This window comes from Cherax quadricarinatus, chromosome 24, assembly GCF_038502225.1.
Source record: "Cherax quadricarinatus isolate ZL_2023a chromosome 24, ASM3850222v1, whole genome shotgun sequence".
NCBI classification, from domain to species: domain Eukaryota; kingdom Metazoa; phylum Arthropoda; class Malacostraca; order Decapoda; family Parastacidae; genus Cherax; species Cherax quadricarinatus.
Genome location: NC_091315.1, coordinates 40,664,719 through 40,687,399, shown reverse-complemented (window position 1 = coordinate 40,687,399; position 22,681 = coordinate 40,664,719). Strand labels below are relative to the sequence as shown.

The 22,681-nt window shown below is 39.6% G+C and overlaps 1 protein-coding gene across 8 annotated transcripts in view; it reads right to left on the bottom strand.

The window, feature by feature from the left end:
- LOC128690775 (myelin regulatory factor-like protein) overlaps window positions 1–22,681 on the bottom strand; it is a 300,340-nt gene that overhangs the window by 96,057 nt on the left and 181,602 nt on the right. For 6 of the 8 annotated variants that reach the window (XM_070088399.1, XM_070088400.1, XM_070088401.1 and 3 more), the window contains 3 exons: window positions 5,842–5,929; window positions 2,124–2,237; window positions 711–902 (listed from right to left, as the gene is read on the bottom strand). In XM_070088399.1, the coding sequence (XP_069944500.1) occupies window positions 711–902; window positions 2,124–2,237; window positions 5,842–5,929 (394 nt within the window). The remainder of the gene's footprint in view (window positions 1–710; window positions 903–2,123; window positions 2,238–5,841; window positions 5,930–22,681) is intronic. The other 2 variants (XM_070088405.1, XM_070088404.1) reach the window with 1 other exon arrangement.

Here is a 22,681-nt window from a genome sequence, read left to right as displayed (position 1 = left end):
GCTTAAAATGATAATATACAATAGACAGCTGAATCATCAACCTAACAAAGATCTATTACTATTATAAGAGCTCTTTCAAATGATGAAATAAATTTTAAGTTTACTGGTGTATTTTGAATGTAGCAGTGTGCAATATCTGTATTCGAATTATTTACGTAATATTCCCACTATATTAATGTAAAGTTCAAGTCGTTCAGAAAAAAAAATCACGTTTCTGTAACAAATTTTTCTGGAGGGGCATATTTTAACAGCGCATCTGCCTATATTTTATTGGTAAGGAAACATGGAAAAAGCTCTCCTGTGGGCGGCATAAAGGCATGAACCTGGTCATCTGATCAAAGCTTACTGGTTATTCACGACTCAAAAAATATTAATATGCGTAATCTAGCCTAATCTATTTATATTAGTAAACTTTCTTTCAAGACTTACATACATTTAAAATAAAAAACTGTAATGCTGATATTAGAAATAATATGCATATATAGTACTTTGTCCAAAAAGTCGAAACAGTAATTACACAGGCAAATGATGCCACAACAATCCTCCTAGAAAAATAATTAAGTATATTACATATTCTCAAACGTTTTGAATAATATTTCAAATATGTCTACATTGACCAACCACCAAAAAGCATTTCAAACGGAAAAATATACAACTACATGTAAAAGCACCAACCTTAAATAAGAGACAAAGTATCATGCAGAACCCACCGATAAGCAGCATATGCGGAGTTATAGCTGTGATAGGGGTTGTAGTAGCCAATGGGCATGGTGCCCCTGGCCACCTGTGAGTGCCCGCCTCCCGTGCTCACACCGGAGGGTAGAGGGCCACTCATGCTGGTGGGGGAAGTGCCACTAGAACTGAGCTCAGGGTGAGTCACGGTGTGCTGAGAGTGGGCGAGGCTGCAGTGAAAGTTGCAGTAAGGGAAGGTTTCTACATGGAAACACTAGCATAAGACCTCATAGCAAAATAGGTTCTAAGTTTCCAGCTGGGGTGCAGATAGGAGATAACTATTTAAGAGGCTTCTACTTAAAGATACTCAGAAATAGTTTATAATTATTTAAGAGAATAGGCTTATATTTAAGAGATACAAAAGACATCTACTTAAAGATGTACAGGAGATACTACTGTTTTAGGGCACTACGGGAGAGAACACTGCTACTCTGAAACTATTCGGATGCTTAAATCTAAAAAAAAAACTTCAATACACATAGAGCAATTAAGAAGAATCATATCATAAGCCATTATAAAATCATCTACAAAAAGCTTTTACGAATAAAGGTCCAGCAACAAGCTAATGAAAATGAAAATTGTACGGCAATATAGTAAACATTTCTATATTCCAAACATCAGAAAACAACAGTACTATCAGTCTAACAGGGGACTACCATAAAACTTAATTGAAGGATAATTAACAATTCTATCCTTTCAATGTCCAATAGGATCGTGCAAAAACAAAGAAGGTAGAGGAGGGCTGCCAAGCCAGGCGTGGAGACGCTAGGGAGAGTTGGGGGGAGCCTAGCTGCTTCACCATCCAGTTATTTATGCAGAACTTGGGTAAGGTGTAGTTCTGTTCTACAAGTGCAGCTTATGATATTGTACTCGATTAACAGTTTCTATATGATTACTATATTATATGTGGTTTCTATACTATGTTAAAGCACTAGCAAAACTGTCTTGTAGGGGAAGAGTTTAATCCTGAAAGCCTAATAGCACGTAGAATGATATTGCGCAAGCCTAGGGTAGTGACCAGAGGCTGCTCACACCAGCTTGCACTGGTTGCAACTCTTAATCTTCTTTTACACTGTAGCTGCAGTTTTTATTAAAATTTCTATATATCCGTGGGATAAGTTTAGAATAAGTTCAAAAACAAAATAAAAAGTATAGAGCAGTTTTCTTGAAGATTTCTTACCTAACATAGGTTAAGATGGTTTTTGAGAAGCGACGTGTGTTTAAATGTTAATTAATATGGTAAGATGAACTTTCCATCCTTCGCTATAAAAATTTAAATTCTAAATAAAATCTATAGTTTCAAATTTAATTTGATAAAACTATGAAGCTGGCGATGAACTTAGTAAATTTAGAATAAAAGAATATTACATTATTGTTGAATGTTAACTTACTGGTGGTGGAGGTTAGGGTGATGATGGTGATGGAGACGAGAGGGTGAGTCCCTGGGTGTGGCGTTGCCCAGAGCCTTGATATCGGCCATGCCGCCCTGCAGGTCCCCAAAGTACCTGTAGGGAGAAGAGCGACGAGGAGCAGGTCAGGCATACCACATTCACTTGTCGGTTGCCTCTTCAAATCCTCGAAATTCACTTTTGTGAATAAACATATATGCAAGTCACATAACATCATCGACATAAGCCAAACCGATAACAGAGCTAAAGCTACTTATTACACCACACAGCAACATATGAAGGTAGATGACATTTTTTTACTTGTGTAATATGACAATAAAATGCCAGGTGATAACACTAATGAATGACAGAATCACCGGGTACGCCAGAGACGTAAGCACTGAGCTCCACATAAAATTTAATAGTGTACGTATTTATAATTAAGCGAAAGGGCCAGTACCAGAGGTAGAGAGGAGGGCAAGCCAAGTGAAACTATCAAACATCTAAACGACTAGTAAGAAAGTGAGGAGGATCCTGATGGAACATGACACATCAAAGACATAAGGATGACCATATGATACTAGGAGCCCAATACCAGTGAAAGCCCCTCACACAGACTCAACAAATCGCTAATAACTGGGGATATGGTAGACGACTCGAATATAGCAACATTTCAATATTCAAAACTGAAGGTAGGGCTTATGTTACGAACTTGTGCCCTTAATGAAAATACCTTGTAAATTAATGAAAAGAATTAAAAAAAATGATAGGTCAAACACCTAGCAATAGCAAATTTTTAGATGAAAACCAATATCGCTTCAGATATTGGAAGTCGTGCCTTGTATTCACCTTATGATATACTAACGGATGTTACGCGGAAAACAGAAATGGGTGGACTGCAAATTTGTGCACCAAGCAAGTACAATGCTACATTTAAGACTTCTTAGGAAACTGGAGGAGCAAGTCAGGGGTAAAAGTAAAGGTACGAGAATGCTTTAAGGAATGCACAAGAAGGTCACAGTAAGAGATGAATTGTCAGGATGGTGAGTGTAACTCTCCCCAAGGATAGGTACTGGACCCCATATTGTTTCTTATATATTAATTACTTACCAACAGAAAGGCTCAAACATGTTCTTATATCCATGTTTGCGTATGCCAAAATAATGAAGAGAATACAAATAGAGGGCAGTAGCAAGTTGCAGGAGGACTACGGAAATGGTCAAGCAAGAAGTCGCTGGAGTTTTAACTCCAGGAAAAACACCTGCTTTTATATACTAAATATGTATCCAGATATAGACATAGACATACACACACACACACACACACACACACACACACACACACACACACACACACACACACACACACACACACACACACACACACACACACACACACATATATATATATATATATATATATATATAACAGGAGTTTTTACCGGAGTAAAACTCCAGCAACTACTTCAACTCAACGGCTGTCTCCTGCCAAAGCAGAGTGACCCAAAGAAGAAAACACATTTCACCATCATTCATTCAATCGCTGTCTTTCCAGAAGTGTGATGACATCACAATCAATTACCCTCCGTCTGCAACATCCTCACCTTTCCTTCAAGAGTGCAGGCACTGCCCTTCCTACCTCCAGAACTCGAGTTCGGCTAACAGGCTTTCCTGAATCTCGTCAAAAAAGTTACCTTGTTCACACTCCAACAGCACGTCCATGAAAAACCATTTGTGTTCATTCAGCCCTATCCAACAAGCTCAAAAAAACATGTGTGTGTATGTGTGTGTGTGTGTGTGTGTGTGTGTGTGTGTGTGTGTGTGTGTGTGTGTGTGTGTGTGTGTGTGTGTGTGTGTGTGTGTGTGTGTGTGTGCGTGTGTGTGTGTACTCACCTATTTGTGGTTACAGGGGTCGATACATAGCTCCTGGCCCCGTCTCTTCACTGATCGCTACTAGGTCCTCTCTCTCCCTGCTCCATGAGCTTTATCATACCTCGTCTTAAAACTATGCATGGTTCCTGCCTGCACTACGTCACTTGCCAGACTATTCTACTTCCTGACAACTCTATACTAAAGAAATACTTCCTAACATCTCTTTGACTCATCTGAGTCCTCAACTTCCAATTGTGACCCCTTGTTTCTGTGCCTCATCTCTGGAACATCCTGTCTCTGGCCACCATGTCAATTTCTCGCAATATTTTGTATGTCGTTATCATGTCTCCCCTAACCCTCTTGTCCTCCAGCGTCGTCAGGCCGATTTCCCTTAACGTTTCTTCGTAGGACATTCCGCTTAGCCCTAGAACTAGCCTTGTTGTAAACCTTTGCATTTCCTCTAATTTCTTGACGTGCTTGACCAGGTGTGGGTTCCAAACTGGTGCTGCATACTCCAGTATGGGCCTGGCGTACACAGTGTACAGAGTCTTGAACGATTCCTTACTGAGGTATCGGAACGTTATTCTCAGGTTTGCCAGTGGCCCATATGCTGCAGCAATTATCTGGTTAATGTGCGCCTCAGGAGATGTGCTCGGTATTATACTCACCCCAAGTTCTTTTTCCTTGAGTGAGGTTTGCAGTCTTTGACCACCTAGCCTATATTCTGGCTGCGGTCTCCTTTTGCCCTTTCCCGATCTTCATGACTGCATTTGGCGGGCTTAAATTCGAGGAGCCAGTTGCTGGGCCAAGCTTCCAGCCTGTCCAGGTCTCTCTTTGTAGTCCTGCCTGATCCTCATCCGATTTAATTCTCCTCATTAACTTCACATCATCTGCAAACAGGGACACTTCTGAGTCGCTCCCTTCCGTCATGCCATTCACATATACTAAAAACAGCACTGGTCCTAGGTCTGACCCCTGTAGAACCCCGCTCGTCACAGACGCCCACTCTGTTACCTCGTCATGTGTGTGTACTCACCTGGTTGCAAGGGTCGAGTCATAGCTCCTATGTGTGTGTGTGTGTGTGTGTGTGTGTGTGTGTGTGTGTGTGTGTGTGTGTGTGTGTGTGTGTGTGTGTGTGTGTGTGTGTGTGTGTGTGTGTGTGTGTGTGTGTGTGTGTGTGTGTGTGTGTGTGTGTGTGTGTGTGTGTGTGTGTGTGTGTGTGTGTGTACACATGCTCAAACACTACAAACGGGTAGCTAGCAGGGACCCCAACATTAACTCTGCACCCTGGCCCCCATGAACTCTAGGAGCGACCCTGGCTCTTGTTTCGACTAGCTTGTAGAGAGAGACCGTCGAGAAATGCAAGCGGAGTGATGCGGTAAAATCCAGACGAGATGTAACCCTTCAAAGTACCTGGATGCTGGTAAAGGGCATTTGATCCAAGGAACTGGAGCTACCTTCCCCTGTCTTGAATCACATCTGATTACCTTTTATTCCGGGTGTCTTCCTTATTAACATTATAAGAATAGGAGAGGCAATTATACAAGAACTATAGTTGCACCGTGGAGCAATGGGAAAGATAAGTAGATAAGTGGAAAGTAAGAGGACAGAGGAGATGACGGAGAGACTATAAACAAAGCAGATATATACCAGCATGGAGGAGAGGGAACATGGGCACACAGATAGTCTATGACTTGGGACACACAACTTATCTATTTCAACAGGAGTTACACAACAAAATTCTCAAACAGCTCACAACTTGCCATCATTAACAAGCTATTAAATATGTCGCAAGTATTGTGTAAAAAGTTTAGTATAGAAAACTTGTGGTAGAGTATGTATGTACTCACATGGTGTCGTTGTTGTCATCGTTGATGTAACTCTCCAGCTGACTGATGTCCAGCCCCTCGTTGTCAATGCCGCCCTCCCAGTCACGCTCTGTCAACACAACAACACAATCTTCACTATACATAAAGTATCACTTTATTTTATAGACTCCGTCAATACAGATGACAGTCCCTGGCAGTAATATACTCGGTTAGGCTTTCAATCTTTCAATACATCTATACAAATAAGTACAGTACATCTCATTATTACATCAGTTAAAAATAATTGGCAGTCATTTTCCTAGCTGCCGTGACATTTGCCTTATTGTGTTCTTTGATAGTGTCCCTTTTGAGTTCTTCATTCTTTCCAAATGTAAACATCACGTTGATCTCATCTGTCCTGTGGAAAACCCTGCTTATATCTTCCTGCAATTTTTCTGTGGCTTCTACTGAGTTGACTTTCATGCTTATTTTGGAATCATTTGCAAATAACGATACAAAACTGTAGCTAGTGTTTTTACCTATGTCTGCTAAGAGGGTACAAAACAGTAGAGGCGGTAGGAGCGTGCTTTGGGTACTTCTGAAGAATAACGAATACCCTTCGAAACATTCTAGGTACACCTTTTGAAACCTAACAGATTCACCTTCTGAAACAGAACAGGCTCACAAACTGTAACATAACCGATTCGCTTTTTAAAACAGAAGAGATACACCTAAAACGTAACAGATAAACTTGAAACAGAAGAGATTAACCTTCTGAAACAGAACAGATTCTCCCTCTGAAACACAACAGATTCACCTTAAACAAAACAGATTCATCTTCTGTAACATAACAGATACACTTGAAACAGAAGAGATTCACCCGAAACAAAACAGATTCATCTTCTGCAACATACAGATACATTTAAAACAGGAGAGATTCACCTTCTGAAAAAGAGCAGATTCACCTTTTGCAGCATAACACACATCTGAGTCAGAAGGGATTCACCTTCTGAATCAGAAGAGATTCACCTTTTGAATCAGAAGAGATTCACCTATTGAATCAGAAGATATTCATCTTTTGAATCAGAAGAGATTCACCTTCTGAATCAGAAGAGATACACTGTCAGTAACATTACCAGATACATAATGCATACAAGACTACAGCCATCACCTAACGGGACTTGGCAACATGTGCCAATACGTGCCAATAGTGGAGTGATTTTTACCAGGATTCGATAATAGTTTATGAACATTATAATGTGTAAGACTGTGACCTCTCTCATATAACCCTCTACAACATAAACTACATGTGACACGTTATACACATAAATGCTAAATACAATTCTAACCCTTATTCAGTTAACACCGCACACATTCACTGACAACCCGAAGATTAACCTAACCCATGATTATTATTATTAGTATAATCTTTAGCGCTAAACCCGTAAGGGCTATTGAGTGCTGTACCTAACGTATGGACCATTCTGTAGAGAATTATACACAAAAAATACAATACATACACTAAACATATATAAATTATCACAAAGGTATGCCTTATAACATTTAAGATAAAACAGGAACATAAGCGATTATCGACTTGGCACACACACTCAAGACACCATAACAAGGCACTAGTTACACACACTCAAGACACCATAACAAGGCACTAGTCACACACACTCAAGACACCATAACAAGGCACTAGTTACACTCAAGACACCATAACAAGGCACTAGTCACACACACTCAAGACACCATAACAAGGCACTAGTCACACACACTCAAGACACCATAACAAGGCACTAGTCACATACACTCAAGACACCATAACAAGGCACTAGTCACATACACTCAAGACACCATAACAAGGCACTAGTCATATACACTCAAGACACCATAACAAGGCACTAGTCACATACACTCAAGACACCATAACAAGGCACTAGTCACACACACTCAAGACACCATAACAAGGCACTAGTCACACACACTCAAGACACCATAACAAGGCACTAGTTACACACTCAAGACACCATAACAAGGCACTAGTTACACACTCAAGACACCATAACAAGGCACTAGTTACACACTCAAGACACCATAACAAGGCACTAGTCACATACACTCAAGACACCATAACAAGGCACTAGTCACACACTCAAGACACCATAACAAGGCACTAGTCACATACACTCAAGACACCATAACAAGGCACTAGTCACATACACTCAAGACACCATAACAAGGCACTAGTCACATACACTCAAGACACCATAACAAGGCACTAGTCACACACACTCAAGACACCATAACAAGGCACTAGTCACACACACTCAAGACACCATAACAAGGCACTAGTCACACACTCAAGACACCATAACAAGGCACTAGTCACACACACTCAAGACACCATAACAAGGCACTAGTCACACACACTCAAGACACCATAACAAGGCACTAGTCACACACACTCAAGACACCATAACAAGGCACTAGTTACACTGAAGACACTCATAACAAGGCACTAGTTACACACACTCATGACACTCATAACAAGGCACTAGTCACACACTCAAGACACCATAACAAGGCACTAGTTACATACACTCAAGACACCATAACAAGGCACTAGTTACACTCAAGACACTCATAACAAGGCACTAGTTACACACTCAAGTCACTCATAACAAGGCACTAGTTACACACACTCAAGACACTCATAACAAGGCACTAGTTACACACACTCAAGACACTCATAACAAGGCACTAGTTACACACACTCAAGACACTCATAACAAGGCACTAGTTACACTCATGACACTCATAACAAGGCACTAGTTACACTGAAGACACTCATAACGAGGCACTAGTTACACACACTCAAGGCACTCGTATCAAGGAAGTAGTCCCACACACTCAAGGCACTCGTAACAAGGCACTACTAGTCACACACGGCACACAATTCTAACAACACTATCATACAGATGGGGTATGAACCACTTCACAAATCCTCCCAAATACACCCCAGAATCATACAAGGGATACAAAGACTCTGTTGGAGCCCTGACTGCTCAACTCTACAACTCACATAACCAAAAAAGTAAACCTAGCGAAAGCTGAAAAACAAAAGACGTGAAAAAATATATTGATCAGGCAGGGGTAACTTACAAATCGCATTGAAATTACGTTTAGGTCATGCAAAAGTCAAATCATGTAATTCATACTAGCACTTCATTCTATATAACACCAGATTAACATAGTAAGATAATTCAGATACTACTAATTACTGCATATGAAAACGTTGTCTTTACGATTTTCTTCTATGTTGGTTATCAGCACAGTTTTGTTGAGCGAACAACTGGAAGAGATGCATACTGGTTACCACTATGCAATAAGACACATTTCAAGCTTCTAATGGAGATGCGTATAAACAGTCTCCAATCCCCTGGACGATATTCAAGTCCCATTCGAAGAAGTCCAGGGATATTATTGCAGTACACAACTTCTCCTTCAAGCTCTCTTGTCCGACAGGCTGTTATTTTAACTTCTTCCTGTAGATAGTTCTTTTTGCTTAGTCTGGGTTGTAAAAGTTCCGACACTTGTTTTGACAGACGTATCAAATCATCGAGTTCTTCTTGGGAGAACTGCTGAGGTGTTAAAATGCTTACTTTATATTCACTTCCACTACTATCACCTGTGTTACATCCTAAACCCAGAGTTTCTTCAATATCCGAGAACAGAAAGTCAGGCAGTGTTGTAGACAATGACAAGGGAATATCTTCACTGTGTGGCACAGGTCTCCTTGCCGACTCCAAATCAGGATATTCCCATTTGACTTTTTTTGTATAGATTGAAACCTTTCACATCCACCATACAGAAATAACAATCGTTGTAGTGGTTTTTGGGTTCTGTCCACACCGTAGGCACACCGAAGTTAAAACTTTTCCTTTGCCTATTTTTTCCATTGTCGTAAGCATTCTACACAGATTTTGCAAACCATATGGGGAGTCCAAGACTTGTCTTGTTCTCAAACCCCCCACTCTAAAATAAGCAAGATAAGCTTGTTGTACAAAATTTGTGATGTTTTTCTTCGTTTTTGCAGAGTATTCGCCACAAATGTAGCAAAATGCATTAGGATTATTTAAGTAGGCTCTTCGTGAAGAACTCTTGTTTATCTGGAAAAAATAAGAAAATTAAGGTTACAATATTGTCACGTGGTCGTTGTTGATACAACTCTCTTTTTTTAAATATTAAATCATTTAAAAATAAAATTCGAGTCTTCATTAAAACTATCTGTATATACATATACACACGTTATGGCTAAGTTCCCTGTTAACTGAGGGTAAGTATGCAATATCTCACTAACTACAAGCAATTTGAAAAACCTACTGACATTTTCGAATTCAGCAACCCCAAAATACCTTCAAATATCTTTGGCAACGAGATTTGTTTTGTTGCTGACCAGTCAACTGAATATTGTTTATTTTATGGTGATAAAGTTTGGTAATCGTCGTTGTTTCTGCTGCTTCTTCGTTGTATTAGTCTCTAGAACCCACACTCTAGGTTCCCAAACTTTTTTGTCCATGACCCAAAATTTAAAATTACATTATCCTCGCGAGCGAAATGGTGCTGATATCTACCTATTATCTCCAGAAAATGGAACCAGTACCTACATAATGCCTTTGAAAATCGTCTTAGATTTATAATGTAATATTATGGAAAATATATAAGAAAATTATATACCGAGTCGCTTAATTTCTTCTAAGGTTCTGTTGGCTCTATATATGTTGTGCATTAGCGATTTGCTCCTTCATTAACTATAAAAAAAAACAAAGAATAAAAACTAGAATCTCAATGTTCCTATTTAAACAAAGAGAACTCGTTTTTAATTTTTACATTCAGAATTTTATATGAAGGAGGGGGCGTGGAGCTAAGGACAAACGGCGATAGGGGACGCGACTCCTAAAAGGTTGAGAACCACTGCTCTAGTAGATATTAGATAACGTACAGTGTTGGCTTTATCTTGGAGAAGACTGCTATCAACTCTTTCATGACATAATGACGTCTTCATCTGCTACCTCAGATATTATTAGTGGTGATGGAATGTAGGAAACTTATCAGGTATTATTAGTGGTGATGGAATGTAGGAAACTTATCAGGTATTATTAGTGGTGATGGAATGTAGGAAACTTATCAGGTATTATTAGTGGTGATGGAATGTAGGAAAATTGTCAGGTATTATTAGTGGTGATGGAGTGTAGGAAACTTATCAGGTATTATTAGTGGTGATGGAATGTAGGAAAATTGTCAGGTATTATTAGTGGTGATGGAGTGTAGGAAACTTATCAGGTATTATTAGTGGTGATGGAATGTAGGAAAATTGTCAGGTATTATTAGTGGTGATGGAATGTAGGAAAATTGTCAGGTATTATTAGTGGTGATGGAGTGTAGGAAGGTTGTTAGGTATTATTAGTGGTGATGGAGTGTAGGAAGGTTGTCAGGTATTATTAGTGGTGATGGAGTGTAGGAAGGTTGTCAGGTATTATTAGTGGTGATGGAGTGTAGGAAGGTTGTCAGGTATTATTAGTGGTGATGGAGTGTAGGAAGGTTGTCAGGTATTACGTATACTGTACAGCCTGATAATACCATGAATCTTACACTGCACAACTAGGGCGAGAGCTTCAGATAGCTTGAAATATAGGTTGGACGGGTATATGAATGTGGCGGTTGGGTGAGTTGGACTTGCCTAGTATGGGCCAAAAGGCTTGCTGCAGTGTTCGCTCATTCTTATATTCTTATGAATGGTTTAATGCCCGAGTTTCACTTAATCCAAATTTCAACAAAAAGCTGGTTCCGGTAGCACAGCCCAGCTGATTAGTTGATTCAGGGATTTTTCCAAGTTTCCTTTTAAGACAATTAGGTGTCTGTTGCTCCTGGTCAGAGACTTCCAAGGTTACTCGCCCGAGGACAAGAGTCCATTACCATGATATCATAAGCAGAAATGAGCAAAATAATGACCTACTGGAGGCGAAATTTATTAAGATGCAAGAACCATGTCACAGTTGCCAGAGGAACATTTCATTATATTCATGGGGAAGCGCTAAACCCACGCGTCATGCAAAGCCTGAGTAATGGAGTAAACAGGTTTGATCGGAGGAAGGTGAGGGTACTTCCAATTCTTTGGGTCAAGAGTCCTTACTAGAACTAAGGCACCCTCATCGCAGGGTGTTTATTTATCCCACTGGGGGTGATAAATTAGACACATGTGCAACTCTTGGGTATCTTTATTGAGGAAACGTTTCGCCACACAGTGGCTTCATCAGTCCATACAAAGGAGAAACTTGAAGAACAGGAGGAGAATGAGGTACTCAGTCCCTCAACTTAGAGTCGATGTGGTCAGTCCACATGTGTCTAATTTATCAACGTGTCGGTTCTCTGAACCATTCATCTACAAGAATGGTATACAATACCGACAAGATGAAATTAAGACATGTGCAACATCTGGGTATCTTTATTGTAGACGTTTCGCCATCCAGTGGCTTTATCAATACAAATTCCAGAACATAACTTGAAGATAGTAGAACTATGTACAGAAGATGAGGTAATCAGTCCCTCAACCTAGGATCTGGTGTGAAGAGCACCGTAGTCGTGGAGATTCTGAAGCAGAAGCAAGGCGCCTGACGCTTATATACTAACGTCAGGTGGAAATGGGACGGGTAGCAGACGAGGGCATAGTCACTGGTAGGCGGGATTCCCCAGTGGAAGTAGGTCCTACCCAAAGAGATGGGTTAGTTGTAGTAGTAGTTGTCGTAGTCGTGAAGGTTATGTACATGTTCTCAGAATCAAGACTCCATGATGTTGCAGTATCTGACAAGTTGTACAAGAATGGTATACAATACCGACAAGATGAAATTAAGACACATGTGCAACATCTGGGTATCTTTATTGTAGACGTTTCGCCATCCAGTGGCTTTATCAATACAAATTCCAGGACATAACCCATCTCTGGTAAGGACCTACTTCCACTGGGGAATCCCGCCTGCCAGTGACTATGCCCTCGTCTGCTACCCGTCCCATTTCCACCTGACGTTAGTATATAAGCGTCAGGCGCCTTGCTTCTGCTTCAGAATCTCCACGACTACGGTGCTCTTCGTACCTACTCCTAGGTTGAGGGACTGATTACCTCATCTTCTGTACATAGTTCTACTATCTTCAAGTTATGTCCTGGAATTTGTATTGATAAAGCCACTGGATGGCGAAACGTCTACAATAAAGATACCCAGATGTTGCATATGTCTTAATTTCATTCATCTACAACCACTGGGGGTATTGGCAACAAGGTCTGGAGGGGTGTTTGGAAACCAGACTTGATTATCTCATGGATACATTTGATACTTTGGTAGCTTCAACTTCAAGGACACATCGTTCTCAAGAACATCACACCGTCATAGCTTGGTTGCTTCAACTTCAACACATATCGTTCTCGAGAACATCGCACCGTCATAGCTTCGTTGCTTCAACTTCAACACATATCGTTCTCGAGAACATCGCACCGTCATAGCTTCGTTGCTTCAACTTCAACACATCGTTCTCGAGAACATCGCTCCATCGACAATCAGTCATCTACTGGCTGATTCGTACTTAGAAAAATGCACATGAAATAAAAATCAACTGAGCAAAACTTGTAGCTCCCAGATGGCTCTAACATCACCCTGTATCTTATATGCATGTATGTCAATATTATATCAAGTATACATGTACACTTTACAATATACCACTGCTCGGGCCTAAGCTCTGAAATAAACTGAGGCTGCATAACAACTCTCAGCTTATACCAGATGATGCATGGTCATTATGGGTCTAGCACTTCTTCATGAATATAATATTAGCTTGCAAATTATCTAGGAATTCTCAGGACTGATATTTAAGGGTAAAAAAAAAAGAAGAGGCTACAGCTAGTTATTAAATGATGTGTGTAGTGGTACATTTGTGACAAGAGCGGCAGTTGAAGTTTCGTTGCGTGTTATCTCACATTATCTGTGGTGAGGTGATAACTTATCTCGCTATTTATGAGGAACTCGAGGATAAACAATATTAAGGGTAAGAGTTTACGTTAAGCCTGTTAATACTGACACTACTTCAAGCCTAGTAGCATGAACTAGGCTAAAACTGTTGTTGCCCAACAAATTATTACTACGCATTTCCTTCCTCTCTCAATATTTCTACTTAAAGCTGTTGCTGATTTAGTAAAGGGCTCTTCATAGAAGGGACTGGAGTCACTTTCCTATTTTCTGGATCAAATCTGATTACCTCCCATTCTCCAGACACTGTTTAAGTTCAGAATTACCTGAAGTCGCTGCCGGGGGTCGCCGCTCCCGCTGCCCTCACCCACGCCAGATCTACCCCCTAAGGGTTTAGAGCTCCGCAATGAATGCAATAAAATAATAATATTAATTATTATTATATTGACGTATAAAATGAAAAAAATTAACTTTTGAACGAGTTTCACTTAACTTGTCCGTGTCCGTAGGTAGAGCACAATGTTACCTGTAGAACTCAAGCTTGTTACACGCTCGACTCACGACCAATAGTGTCTGGATCGATCCCTGGACGAGGCGAAACGAATGAGAAAGTCTCCTACACTAACTTCCTTGGTTAACTAGCAATAGATGCCTAGGAATTAATAGGCAGTAGTGGGTCGCATCCTGGGAGAAAGACCTAATATGGACCCCAGTGGAAATGAGCCACACTGCTTGGATTTATTTGGTTATCCTGGTTATTAACCTTCTGGGGTTACTAATCCAAGTCAAGTCTTCCTGTACTCTAGCAATACAAAAGGGCATTGCAGCAGGAATAGCTAGGCTAAAACTAAGGGTTGCCAGTCGACAGCTAAATCATGTAACTTACAACGAGTCACGGAAGCTTAACACGGACATGACCTACTGATATTTGCACCACTTCTTTAACTCCTGCAAATACTTGTGAAAGTTTGACATATAGCTATAGACTGAAGGTATTCGAATGCTGTGAAGTGACCTCATAACAGTTACCATTATAATCTCAACAATATATCTAACCAAATTGATTTTGTATGCCTAAAAATTAAAGAGAGAATTATTTATACCACAATGTTTACTCAAAGATTTTGTAATTTGTTAAAAATTGTACTGTCAAGAGAAATGACATAAGGACTGCATAACTTTTCTGTTGTTACACATGCTGAGGGAATGGGAGGTAATCAGGACTGCTCCAAGGAAGGGAAGGGTAGCCTCAACTCCATGGATCAAGAACCATTCAACAGAATGAAGGGTGCGCACCTCTCTGTAAGGAGCTTTGCAGCAAAACTGAGGAAGTGTTGGTGGTGGTGTGAATGAACGAATATTGGCTACACTTGGCCGTTGATGAGAGACTGGCTGGCGGCTGAGGTAATTCACACTAAGTCTCCATTCCACATCTTAACTAGTAATAACAACAACAATATCAATAATAATAATAATAATAAAAATAATCCTAATCCTAATAATAATAATAATAATATTATTATTATTATTATTATTATTATTATTATTTTCCAATAAGATAAATACATAGGCAATATATGGATAAAGACATAAGAAAAACAAGTGACTTGAAAAAACGCACTATGTGGACGAAACTTTCCCAATAAAGTATCGCATTGTAATATATTGTGTTTACCCATCGTGTCGGTATTTTATACCATTTCTATAACGGCAGGATATATAAACCGAGAGGTGCATGTCTCTTACTGTGTATATACTAAACAATTTACCTTAATCCCCATCTTACAGCTTTCTTGACTAGTGGTTTACAGATGACATGCAGCTTTAATGAGCCTTATGTAGTCGATAAGCTCTAAACCCCATTAACTAACCAACCATGCAAGGCATTTTGGGGTAAACACAAATTCACTCACTTTCCATATAAACAACATGCTCTACTGAGTCTTTGAGAAAAAAAAGTGTTAATCAAAGTGGAAGAATGTTTAAATTTGATGATGTATAATGTAAATTACAAATTATAGGAAACAAAGGTAATAATATAGCAGGCTGGATTATTATATTCACGAGGAAGCGCTAAACCTGTATGAGTCCTACAGTGTCTGAGGATTTGGAGGCAATCTAGTAAACAATGCGAGACTTTCAGTGAGGAAACTCGCTGGAGCAAGAAACAAGATCACAAACTCTTTCTAATGGAATCTGTGTGTGTGTGTGTGTGTGTGTGTGTGTGTGTGTGTGTGTGTGTGTGTGTGTGTGTGTGTGTGTGTGTGTGTGTGTGTGTGTCTGTCTGTCTGTCTGTGTATGTGTGTGTGTGTGTGTGTGTGTGTGTGTGTGTGTGTGTGTGTGTGTGTGTGTGTGTGTGTGTGTGTGTGTGTGTGTGTGTGTGTCTGTCTGTCTGTGTATGTGTATGTGTGTGTGTGTGTGTGTGTGTGTGTGTGTACTCACCTAGTTGTACTCACCTAGTTGAGGTTGCGGGGGTCGAGTCCGAGCTCCTGGCCCCGCCTCTTCACTGATCGCTACTAGGTCACTCTCCCTGAGCCGTGAGCTTTATCATACCTCTGCTTAAAGCTATGTATGGATCCTGCCTCCACTACATCGCTTCCCAAACTATTCCACTTACTGACTACTCTGTGGCTGAAGAAATACTTCCTAACATCCCTGTGATTCATCTGTGTCTTCAGCTTCCAACTGTGTCCCCTTGTTACTGTGTCCAATCTCTGGAACATCCTGTGTGTGTGTGTGTGTGTGTGTCTGTCTGTCTGTTTGTGTATGTGTGTGTGTGTGTGTGTGTGTGTGTGTGTGTGTGTGTGTGTGTGTGTGTGTGTGTGTGTGTGTGCGCGCGTGGAGGGGACGGGGGTGATGTGGGAGGTGTGGCGCACCCAACCAGCGACCCAGCACCGCACACACCAATGATCACTTTCTCCCCTTAGGTTCTCCTGTCGAGGAAAGGGCCTACGTAATAAAAGCTCCATCTCTGCTGTAAGGAAACCTTTGAATCTTCCGTAGCTGATGAAGCTTTAATGGAGTACTTGATGTCCTCATTACTCTACAGAGGTCTCCCAGCTCAAGCTGACATATTTCAACACCATGTGATTGTCATAGGATAGAGTTGCAGCACATTGCTGTTGTATCCAGTTTTGATAAAAAAAAGAAGTGTCCCTCGATGCTAGTGTAGGGCTCTTGCTCTAAGGAACTGGGGCTTCCCTTCCTTTCACTGGATTAAGCTTGATTCCTTCCCACTAGTGATTCAACACAACAGGGATCACTCTGATAATAATTGTATATAATATCGTCGTTACCTTGAAGCTTCTTTGTTTACTGTTTTGAACATCAATAGAATAAGTGGCTTTCTTTTGAGTGTACAAATGTAATTGCATCAAATTGTATTTGTTTCATAATTGTATCAATACTATTACCAAACGAACTGCAACCCCATCTACTGTAGCTTCTGTTTCTAAAGAAATAAAGATTCTCATTTTCGACAGCAGAAAGTTATAGCATATTTACCACCCTAACCCACATATTCTTTGACCACGCCTCACTACATATACATAATACTCAACGATCAGTTGATCTCGCTTCCACGAGGCATAAACCTGACCTGACGCTGCTTAATCCTGAGCTGACAGTTTATACCAGATTTGAACTCTCTTACCTCGCCTGTTATTTCTGTTACATACAGTATGCGTTTCATGTATGTTATGCATCTGGCCGAAGTACCTCGGCATGACAGTGGCTTTCTTTGCTCCAATCATACTATGGTATGTAAACACATTGTAACCTTAGTAAAGAAATAAATATTTTATTTTTTATTTATTTTATTGTATCACTGGAGTGAACTGTTTCAATATTCTGTCCAAGTTGTATCCGAAATAGTGAACTACAAAAATGTCTTAATACCCGCATACATTGTTATTTACATATGAACACGTACAGTAAATACACATAATGAGCTAATTTGCATAGTCTCATTTTCCTCCACACCAACAAATAAGCAAGCATACAAGCGATCAATCAATAAGTGTACGAGGGAAAAGTCATACTCCACACTCAACTCTTCACGCTACAACAGTAAATACTTCACACTCACTCTTCACGCTCTAACACACACCTCTGCCGCAACAATGGAAATGATACAAAAAATGAAGAAAACATCATTCAATTTGTTCCACCGAACAACTTCTGGTTTAATGTGGTCTTGACGACCAGGTCTGGTGTGGTCCTGACCAAATTTGGTTTAGGCTTGACAAACTCTTTGGTGTGGTCTTGATTACCAGGTATGTAGGTTTCTCCGCTTTCAACCTTTTAGGTTATATATTATTATATTATTATTATTATTATCATAAAAGCTGTACTTTATCTTTAATCTACTCTCTTGTAAACTACATGATCTTGCATTCATTTGAACTCGAGCACTCGCTTTCTGGAACCCAACTATAGCCTAATGAGGTCTCCCTGGAGTCTTTATGTCCTTTCTCACTGTTTTTTATATGGTCAACACATTAAGAACAGCAGCAGTCCCAGTATGAGCTCTTGCGGAACCCTACTCATTACTCTCATGTTCTGTCTTTTTTTCAGGTATCCCCTCTTCCACTGGAGCACTCTTTTATGGCTATTTGTTCTTCTGATTTCTGAATTAGCCCCTAGTGCAGGATCATGTCAAAAGGTTTTCTTGCAGTCCACCTATTCCTGTCTTTCTTGCTATATTCGAGTGACTGTCATAAAATTCTACCAAGTTCGTATTACAGGATTTCCCATGCCTAAATCAGTGCTGTTTCTTTCTAATACATGATGCTGGTAAGTTGCGCCAGTCCTACCTGCCTACTTGTGGAGAGGGAGAGGAGAGGTGTCTAGACTGTTCCTTTGTTTTGCTAGAAATCGAGGGGTCGGGGGGGAGGGGGGTAGCTGTCTACTGAGAAATAGAACAGACATAGTTTCCACGAAGAGTGAATGTAGTCCTCTTAGGATGCGTTACAACGAAGAGTTTTTAATTAATTGTAAGATACCTAAGGAGATGATTGGGAGGATAAGAACCGACTAAAATGCGAGGATTAGGAACACGGGCATATCTGGAAACTAAAAAAAAAAAAAAAAAAAAGACCTACATGAAGGTTATGATGTATTTCCTGTTTTATGGTTGTAGAAAAGTGGAGAGAGCTGAATGAGGAAGTAATGTGGCAAAGTTCTATACACCGTTTAAAGTGTAGGTATGATAAGGTCAAAAAGGCCAGAAATTTGTACAGTAATGTCAACCAATGTAGTTTTAAAGGCAAGGTCAGAAGATACTTTACCCTTCCCCCATCCCTCCCATCGAGTATATGAACTTACACCTATACGCCTTTTACTGGCTCTTCTTTGTTGCAGGATTCCCAGTATACACTTGTCCAGGAGTGTGAGTAAAGAGTGATGAGACAGCAAGTTACACCAGTGGAGTATAAACTAGTACAGTGACGACGTCTCACGGTGACCACGGGTTTCCACCTCCATCATGTCCACCAACAACTTCCTGGACCACCCTCACCCACTCACCAACTTAAGGAACACCACAGGTGTGTCACTGAACTACCCTCACCTACTCATCAGTTTCTAGCAACACGAATGTCACTGGGCCACCCTCACCCACTTATAGTAACACCACAGATGTCATTGGACCTCACTTAGCCACTCACCAGCTTAAAGCAACACCACAGATGTCACTGCACCACCCTCACTTACTCATCAGCTTATAGCAACACCACAGCTGTCACCGGACCTCCTTTAGCCACTCACCACCTTAAAGAAATATCAGATGTCACTGGACCATCCAACTCACTAGCTCATAGCAACGCCAAGGATGTCGCTGGACCACCCTCACAGACTCAACGAAGCTTACCGTAATACCACAGAAGTCGCTGGACCACCGTCACCCATGCATTGTTATGTTTTTTAAGACCTATTGGCTGCACGGGGGTTATTATGGCTGTAATTCATCTGCACACTAACATTAAGAAAAAAAATTAAATCCCTAAAACATGTTCAAAGTAAACTTCGTGTATACTGGATATGTAAAGATACACTGCTCGTAGTGATTAATAACTAAATGTGACTTCTTTGAAACTTAACACTGCTGAAATATGAAAAATATTTGAAGATGAAAAAATACTGGAACGCCAAAAATGGAGGCTGAGTAACAGTTCCCTCACAGTGTTAAGAAACGTTCAAACAAGCATTGAAACAACACACAAAGTGTTGGGGTGCATACAGTAGAACCAAGTAAATTTTTAATTGTGAGCTCTATTAGCAAGGATGTTAAAGCTCAGGAAGAACTGGAATAGTCGAGTGAAACATTCCACTTCTCACTTTCACTCAAGTGAAACATTCCACTTCTGAACACATACTGTGCAATACATAAGTAGAACATTTCACTTCTCAACATATATATGGATTACACACTTGGAACACTTCTGAACACATTCTGTGGCGTATACAAGTGGAGCACTTAACTTCTGAACACATACTGTGACATACGTTTGTGAAACACTTCTGAGCACATACTGTGAAATACACAGGTGGAACACTTCGCTCCTGAACATACTGTGGAATACACAAGTGGAACACTTCTAAACACGTGCTACGGCATACATAAGTGGAACTTCTGAAATCACACTGATCATAACCTACTTTGAATCTCACTGTATGAATCCTGTTTAAAACATTGATAGAAGAAAAGCAGAAACCGATTAAACGAATGAACGAAAATATATGGTCTAGCCATTAAAAGATGTCACTACCGGAAGAAATACTCCAAGCTACGTAGTGAAAGACCTGAGTGGAGAAAGAAAGGCATTAAGGTAAGCAGAGAAGTCTCAATGGAAAGCCAGTAGCCAGGAACAATGACCGTCAAGTGACCACAAGAGAGGCGTAACCTAACAACGCAGGAAGTGCTCTGACCCACTGCCTCAGAGTGGCTACCACCACGGCCTTCCCGCCTAGCCTAGTACTGTACATGTATGTCACTGCTGGTGAAGGACTCTTGATCTAAGGAGCTGGAGCTACTTTACCCTTCCTCGTATCTAATCTGTCTCCCATTCCCCAGGTCCTGTGTGACACTCAGAGTTAAGCACTTCCCCGTGAATATAGTCATAATATAGATAAATGGTTCAGAGAACCGACAGGATGATAAATCAGACACTTTTGTAAAACTTGGTTATCTTTATTGGCGAACCGTTCATCCAATAAAGATAATCAAGTGTTGGACAGGTGTCTAATTCATTATCATAATCATCATACGTTACTGCTGCAATAACTTCCCCTCCTCCTCAAACTATACCGTTCATTTCCTAACGAGTCTACTTACGTTTAATTAATTATTAACGATCCGAGAAAAAATACATACTGGTTGTGTTGGTTTAGAGTAATTTAACTTAAATCATTCAACTCTGTATAATTATCTGCACAGAAAGGTAAAGTTCCTGATGAAGATGAAGATACTATGAAGATACTCAGAATCCATCAATAATAAGGCTGCATTTTCTATCATACAATACGCAATTATACATCCATACAACTATATCAATACTCACATTACATCTATGCCTAAACAAAATACAAAGTAAGAACCCAATCAAAATTATATTAATGTGCTTTGTTTGATTATCCTAAGTTCATGATTTATCACCACTTTATACATATAATGTGTTTCAAGCAAGTGGAAAAATTCCACACAGTAGTCTTCAATGGAAACAGTAAATTTAACAAGACCAAAGCTTGGTTATGTACACTACCACATCAGAACAATATATATATATATATATATATATATATTTATATTTATATATATATATATTCTTCTTTCTTTCAACACACCGGCCATATCCCACCGAGGCGGGGTGGCCCAAAAGGAAAAACGAAAGTTTCTCCTTTTTCATTTAGTAATATATACAGCAGAAGGGGTTACTAGCCCCTTGCTCCCGGCATTTTAGTCGCCTCTTACAACACGCATGGCTTACGGAGGAAGAATTCTGTTCCACTTCCCCATGGATATAAGAGGAAATAAACAAGAACAAGAACTAGAAAGAAAATAGCAGAAAACCAAGAGGGGTGTGTATATATATGCTTGTACACGTATGTGTAGTGTGACCTAAGTGTAAGTAGAAGTAGCAAGACGTACCTGAAATCTTGCATGTTTATGAGACAGACAAAAGACACCAGCAATCCTACCATCATGTAAAACAATTACAGGCTTTCGTTTTACACTCACTTGGCAGGACGGTAGTACCTCCCTGGGTGGTTGCTGTCTACCAACCTACTATATATATATATATATATATATATATATATATATATATATATATATATATATATATATATATATATATATATATATATATATATATATATATATATATATATATATATATATATATATATATATATATATATATATATATATGTCGTGCCGAATAGGCAGAACTTGCGATCCTGGTTTAAATAGCAACGCTCATCTTGCCATATAGGACAAGTGAAAATTTGTGTATGCACTAATTTCGCCAAAATCATTCTGAACCTAACGAAAAAAATATATTTCACTGTGTTTGCTTAGTATTAAATTATTGTAAACAAATCTAAAATACATTTAGTTGGGTTAGGCTAAAATAAATTGTTCTTGTTATAATAAGGTTAGGTAAGTTTTCTAAGATTCTTTTGGTGCAAAATTAAATTTTTTTACATTAACATTAATGAAAAAAATATATCTTCAAACGTACAAGAGAAAATTTTAGAAAGGACTTAATTTTAAATGAGTTCTTTCTAATTGACCAGTTTTACATATTCGGCACGACATTATATATATATATATATATATATATATATATTTATTTTTTTTT